Raw genomic sequence first — 7,295 nt, forward strand, 5'->3', positions numbered from 1 at the left:
CTTCCACCCCTCCCTCCTCCCTCTTTTCTTCCCCTCCTTCCCTCCCCCTGCTTTCCTCCTCCCTCTTTCCCTCCCCCTCCCCTTCCCTTGCATCCTTGCTCCCTCCCTCCTGCTTCCACCCCTCCCTCTTTTCTTCCCCTCCTTCCCTCCCCCTGCTTCCCTCCTCCCTCTTTCCCTCCCCCCTCCCCTCTCCTGCTTCCCCCCTTCCCCCATATCTCTCCCTCGCCTTCTGTATGTCTCCATCTCTCATCTTCTGTCCATTTACTCCCGTCTAAAATGACTTTCCCACATGTTCCTTTCCTGCATTATCTGCCCTAAGGCCCATCCCAGCTTTGACATTTTCTGTTCTAAGGTCAATCAACTAACCTTGATCACCATCATCTTCACTGTAGAACAGCAGGTGCTGGGTTTGGTGCTGGGGATACAGAGAAAGGCTAAAACCTGCTCCTGTCCTCAAGGAGCTCTTGGTCTGAGGAGGCAGAGGAGGGGCAGCCTCAGAGGGGAGGGCTGGACTGAAAGGAAGCCAGGGAAGCCAGGAGAGGGATGGTCTTGTCCAAGTAACAGCCAGTGGGGGGGGGGGGGGCCTGGTACCGGGATTTGAGAGGCGGAAGGACTGGAATGGAAAGAGACTCGAGGCAGGCAGCCCCCCCCCCCCGGACCCCCCAGCAGCTGTTGTAATGATCTAGGAATGAGGGAATGAGGGTCTGCACCATGGTGTGGGCAAGGTCAGGAGAGGAGGGGCGAATTCAGGAGTCATGATGAAGGTAGAATCACAGACCTTGGGAGGACAGTGGCACACTTGTTTGTAAGATGGGAATTCAGAAGAGAGGAGGTTTGAGGGGGGAGGATAATGAGTTAAGTTGTGGGCATGTTGAGTGTGTGTAATGTCTGCTGGAAGCCCACTTTGAAATATCCAATAGAGGAAAGTGGAGGTCAAGGAGGGAGGTTAGGTCTGGATAAACAGATATGTGATTTGAGTTGCTTTCCCCATTAGATTATAAGATTCTTGAGGACAAGGGCATTAAGTCCAGCACATAGTAGGTGCTTAACATGTTTATTGACTGATTGCACAAAGATGTTGATGAATCCATATGAATTGATGAGAACACCATGGGAGATAGTATAAAAGAAGAAAAAAAGTGCTCAGTTAGTGAATGTGGAAAATGGGTGTGATCCATTGAAGATCCAGCAAAGGAACCTAAGAAGTCTTCCAGCAGTGTAAGAAACACAGAGAAAAGAGAGTAGGAATGAGAAGAGGGTGATTAACAGTCAGAGGCAGAGGGAGTAGTTTTGATTGAATGATGAGGTTGGAAGCCAGACTAAAGAGGGTTTAGAAGAGAATGAGAGGAAAGGAAGTAAAGCATTGAGTGTAGATGGCCTTCTCAAAGCATCTACCCACAAAAAGGTGGAGAGACTGAGGATGATAGCAGATTCAAGTTAGGATTTTTTAAGGATGAGCATTGGAGTTATTAGACTTTTATTTTCTGCAGAATGGGGATATTAATAGGAAATGCCTACCTGATGGAGTAGGAGCAGCAAGGGGGTACCCTAGTGCACAGAGTATTGGGCGTGAAGTCAGGAAGACTCATTTTTCTGAGTTCAAATCTGGCCTCAGACACTTCCTAGCTATGTGACCCTGGACAAGTCACTAACCCTGTTTGCCTCAGTTCCCTCATCTGCAAAATGATCTGGAGAAGGAAATGACAAACCCCAAAAGGGGTCACAGAGAGTTGGGCACAGCTGAAGCATGACTTAACAACAATAATGACAACCACCTGACTGAGTGGTTTGTGAGGATCCAGTGGGATAATATATGTACATTGCTTTGTAAGTCTTAAGGTGCTATATAAATATTAGATGTTATTATTAGACATAGAAACTGGAGCCTAGAGAGGTGAATTGACTTGCCCAAGGTCCTAAAGACAATGCTAGCAGCAGGATTTGAATTCTGCTCCTCCTCCTCCTCCAGAACCAGTGCCCTTCCTGCTGTACCAGGCTGCTTACTAATATTTGTTTGTTGAATCCTGTGCATGACTGAATTACTGTCTCCCTTTGTCTATACCAGATCCTGGCCTCAGGCCCCTGCAGCCCACAATGCCTACAGATGTGGAACCCTCTGTTCTTGCTAAGACCCTCCACCTTATCTTCCTCTCCACCTTCTGGGGGATGCAGATTTGGGTGACCTTCATTTCAGGTGGGTCTTGGGGCAGGGTTTTATACAGTCATTGTGCTAGACATATATCTGTCCCCTCCTTCCTTTGGCCCCAGTGGGGGGGGGGGAATGCAGAGATTCAGTTCATCAAGCATGTATTAAATGCTGGCTGTGTGCCAGGTACTGTGCTGGGAACAGAGAGTATGCATGGCCAAAAAAGGAACAGTTCCTGCCCTCAAGGAGCTTACATCCTGTTGCTGAAGATCCCTCGTATAGGGATTGAATATAACATGCACTCATGTGACTAAGACCAGCCCAGCCCTTGGGGACCTTACATTCTAGGGGTGGGATAGTTAGGTACCCAGCAGGGTCAGGCTGTATGTGGGAGGCCCCTGGTAACAGCAATAATTCTAGCTAGTATTTATGTATCACCTTGGCCAAGGGCTTCACATCTCTAACCTTATTTGACTCTCATGACAGCCCTGGGAGGTAGGTGCTTTATTATACCCATTTCACACATGAGAACATTGAGGCTGGGAGACAGTTGTTAAGTGACTTACCCAGAGTCACACAACTAGTAAGTGTTTGAGGCAGGTTTCAACACTGGGGCCAATGCTCCATCTACTGCCTTTCCCCTTCCAGCCTGAGTCTGCCATCTTCTGGTCCCTCTTCTTCTCTGTCCCCCCTTTATTTGTGCCACATGGAGCCCCCCTCAGTCATTCAGGCTCCCTGTGACTTGCTTGCATAGTGCACATGTAAGGTGCCTGGGGAGGTGTCTTTGGGCACAGGGAGCCTCATGGGCTTGGGAGTGGTTTATGATTAAACCTTGGTCACCGGCTCCTGGGGGTCTTATGCATCCTAGATATTTTCTTTAGTAGGAGAAATAAAGACTGTCCCCTACCTCAGGCAAGAAATAAACATTAGGTCATCTTTTCTCCTTCTCCTCATCCAGAGGTCATGGAAGGCCCTGCCTCCCTGGGCACCCCCTCCAGGCATGGCGGCTCCTGTCACCCTGGGATGGCCTCCTTTCCTGGCTCACAGTCTCTCTCCAGCCCAACCCATCAGTCCTCCCTGAGAACTTCAGACCAACATTCCCTTGACTACTGTGGCCTCCCAAGTCCCCTGGCCTGTAGCCATCTCTGAGGAAGGCCTCCCCTCCCCCCTTAGACTTCACCGGCTCAAATCACCATCTTCCACCATGAGTCAGAACTCTGAAATTCACCTACTCCTTCCCATAGTGCTCCCCCACGACTCCTCTCCCATCTTCTCTCTTCCCACCACTGTATCCCCGCTTCTCTCCCTCTTAGCAGAGGACCCTGGAACAGCTGAGCTCTGAGTCCAGAGTGCCCCTCCCCCTCCTCCCCAGTTCCATATCTGAAGTCAGCCAACAATCACCCCCTCCCCTCCTTGGCTCCAGTCTTAGGGGACGAGGTGTCCTTCTGTCCAGGGACATCCCCCCTACTTGTGCTTCCCTCCTGTCTCTTCTCGCAGATCCCCATCCAACTATCCCCTTTATATCTATTTTTTATTTAAATTAAAATTTTTAAATTGTATTTTTAATGAATATTTCTGCCTCCTTTCCCGCTGCCTGTAGATATGCCCGTGTCTTCCCCATCTTTAACCCAACAGTCCCCCCAGCTGTCTCTTCTCTATCTCTCCTTTTCACTGTCACAACCCTAGAATAGCACCGCTCAATGCCTTTCCTTCCTCGCCATCTGCTCATTCCTCAGTATATTGCAGCCCTGTTTCTGACCCTGCAGTTCAGTCGAAACATCTCTCTTTCCGCCCCGCCGTTCCCAGCGAACTCTTACATTCTCTTTTAGAATGCAGCCTCCCTGAGGTCCTGGGCTGGTGTGGCTTCTGATTTTACAGCCCCCACTCTTAGCACCATGCCTGGAAGGAGTAGGTCCTTAGAAAAGAAATCTTTGTTGAATGATCTCTAGCTTTGGAAGGAATCTCATTGGGTCCAAGCACCCCCGCCCCCTTAACATCAGAGGGAATGGAAGCTTAGGCAGGGTAATAGCTGGAAGAGACCCCAGAATCTGTAGAGCCCACACACCTTCATTTTGTAGATGAGGATGTGGAGGCTTAGGGGAGGCCGTGCAGATAGTAAGCCTCACTTCTGGACCCCTTGGGCAACCAGGCTGGTGAAGCCTACAGACCCCTTTCTCAGAATCATGTTTTAAATGCATAACATAAGACACTTAGTGTTACAAAGGAAACCAATTAGAGTGAGATGCACTTATCCAAGTATTTAAAAATTAAACGATCACAGACCCACAGAAGCAGGGCATTGCTGGTTTTGGTTTTTGTTTTTAAGCGATTGGGGTTAAGTAACTTGCTCAAGGTTACACAGCCAGTTATTTCTGGGTGGGTGCTAAGTATCTGAGCCCGGATTCGATCCCAGGTCATCCTGACTCTGGGGCCTGTGCTCTTACTCACTGAGCCACCTGCCCCCCCCCCCCCGTTGGTTTTTGTTTTTAAGTTGAGGGAGAGAAAATAATTATTTGTTAATCGAAGAAATGAACATTTTTTTTAAATGCAAAAGATTTGGATGGGGAGCCAGAGTATGCTAGGCTACAACTACTCTTCTAAGTTTTGTCTTTCTGTATTAGAATTTAAGCTCCTTGGGGGCAGCTTACTGGCTTACCTTTTAGATTTGTTTTCCTGGAGGTTAGCATAATTTATGAATGAATGAATGAATGAATGAATGAATGAATGAATGAATGAATGATGCTCATCTCCTCCCCCTGCCCCCACCCCGGTTGATTTTTTGAGCCCACATGCTGGACTTTGCATTTCTCCTAAGCAGATTTCTACTTGTTAATATAAAAACTAATTCATTGCCCAACTCTCTCCCCCGACCCTGCCTCTGTCTCTTCAGGCTTTGTGATGGGTGGAAACCTGACCCGCCACACCCTGGGCTACATCCAGAGCCGGCTTTTCCCATACTATTTCCACGTTGGCTCTCTCTGCTCCTTCTTCAATCTGACCATTTTTGCCATGTGCCACCCCAGGGAGCTGCTCAGTGATGAAGAGACCACCCAGGTGGGTACCTCCCACCCCACCTCCCCACCCCAGGGGTCTCTGGGCATCTCAGAAGGGGGCTGGAAAAGTGCCACTGATTCTCAAACACTGTGAGCCATCATCAAATCATAATGATAAGCAGCATTCCAGGTGTGGAACAGGTGGGAAGTTGGTGGATTAGATTCAATTCTAATTGAATTTATGAAGATGTTTCTCTGTGCCTAGCATGGTGCTAAGTACTGGAAATCACAGAAGTAGAGCTGGAAGGGTCCTCACAGACCACCTTGTCCAACTCCTCCATTTTACAGATAGAGAAACTGAGGCTGAGGGAGGTAAGTGACTTGCCCAGGGTCACACAGATAGCAAACTACAGAGCCAGGATTCAGACCTCGGGCCTGTGGTTCCAAGTTTATTGGTCATCTCATCATGGCCTCTCCTTCCCCCTTCCCCAGCCTCATTTATCCCTTCTTCAAAATGAGAGAGTAAACAACTGCCTGGCTCTCCTCACAGGGGTGCTGTGAGTCAAGAAGCATTTATTAAGTGCTTCCTGTATATACCAGATCAAAAAGAAAAGGCAGAAATGTCCCTGGCCTCCAGAAGCTTACGTTCTAGAGGGAGAGACAATGTAGAATTAGTTAGCATATGATGATGGAGACCATAGCTGGGGGTGGCAGGTCAGGGTCAGAGGAGGAGGGAGGACCAATACCGGGTCTTTCCAGGAGTGGCTACTTAACAAACGAATAGTCTCTTCCCTTTCTTTGCATCCTCAGAGCCTGGCACAGAGCCTGGCACACAGTAGGTGCTCAATAAATGTTTGTGGACTGACTAGTCTGTGGGTTGTCCTCACATCTGGACTCCTTGTGGTGCTGTTTTTCTGCTGGGGGGGGTTCGGGGAAGCGCTGTCTAACAGACGATCCCATCTGCCATCTCCCCCATCCCCCCAGGTACTGGTTGGAGGGAATCCTCATTCTAGGGGGGAAGGGCCCTGGACATGGGATCTAGAGACCTGAGTTCGAGTCTTGGCTTTGATCCCTACTAGCTGTATAACTGGAGAAGCCACTCTCCCCTGAGCCTCAGTTTCCCCCTTGCACTCCCCAGCTAGGAGCCCTTTGTAAACCTCACCGATGCTGATACCTGAGGTCAGGAGCAGCCAGCTCCCAGGGTACGTCCTGGTGGCCTCCATCCTCATCCTTACTGCTTCTTTGTCCACCACAGCTCATTGTTTTCTTCGTGTGCGTCATTGTGTCTGCGCTGAACGCCCAGTGGTTTGGCCAGATGACCTCCGACATCATGGCTGACATGCACCTCCTGGAGCAGAGCTACGGGCTGGGCCAGGACATCGGCTTCTTCTCCCGCAAGTCCTACACGCGGCTGCGCGAGTCCAACCCCAAGTACAGGCAGCTGTCCAGACAGCTCAACCGCTATCGCCTCCTCTCCTCCCTCTGCAACCTGGGCTGCCTGGCGTGTAACGGCTTCAGCCTCTATCACATGGCAACGCACCTCTCCACCTTGTGAGCAAAGGCTGGTCTGGGGGGCCGGGCCAATGGGGGAGGGACCTGAGCCAGGGGGAGTATGGACAGTGTGCAGGCTTGGGGACCAGGAGGAAGGAATTCACATCCTCCCTCAGATGCTGGCCATGTGTCCCTGGGCAATGAGTGAGTGAGCGAGCGAGTGAGTAAGAGAGCGAGTGAGTGAGTGAGCAAGTGTGTGAGCAAGTGAGTGAGTGAGTGAGCGAGTGAGTGAAGACTTTGCTGCTCTGTAAAATGAGGGATTTGGCCCCTTTCAGCTCTACACCCATGACTGTCATCTCAGTAAGGCCGTCCGGAGCCTTTTCTTAGAGGCCGAGGTCAGCTTCCAGCACCATGGAAGGGACCTTTGGAGCTGAAGTGGTCAGAACCTTGTTTCCTTCTACTTTCTTCCCAGAGTTTTGGTGCTGGATCTGTGGGTCAGTGTGTAAGTGGATGGAAAAATGACTGAAAACTGAATGAAGGGATAAGGAGATGAATGGATAGATGGATAAATGCATGGATGGGTGGATGGAGGGATGGACGGACAGATGGATGGAGGGATGGATGGATGGATGGATGGATGGATGGATGGATGGATGGATGGATGG

General features: G+C 49.9%; 1 protein-coding gene across 1 annotated transcript in view; it reads left to right on the plus strand.

The window, feature by feature from the left end:
* LOC138165319 (transmembrane protein 205-like) overlaps positions 1–7,295 on the plus strand; it is a 9,492-nt gene that overhangs the window by 549 nt on the left and 1,648 nt on the right. Inside the window, exons 2-4 of the mRNA XM_069093506.1 lie at positions 2,066–2,194; positions 5,037–5,200; positions 6,395–7,295. The exon at positions 6,395–7,295 is cut by the window's right edge and continues 1,648 nt beyond it. Of these exons, the coding sequence (XP_068949607.1) occupies positions 2,095–2,194; positions 5,037–5,200; positions 6,395–6,694 (564 nt within the window). The 5' untranslated portion in view covers positions 2,066–2,094 and the 3' untranslated portion in view covers positions 6,695–7,295. The remainder of the gene's footprint in view (positions 1–2,065; positions 2,195–5,036; positions 5,201–6,394) is intronic.

This window comes from Petaurus breviceps, unplaced genomic scaffold (genome assembly GCF_028583685.1).
Source record: "Petaurus breviceps papuanus isolate PSGF00001 unplaced genomic scaffold, PetGlider_PUasm1.0 208, whole genome shotgun sequence".
Classification (NCBI taxonomy): Eukaryota; Metazoa; Chordata; class Mammalia; order Diprotodontia; family Petauridae; genus Petaurus; species Petaurus breviceps.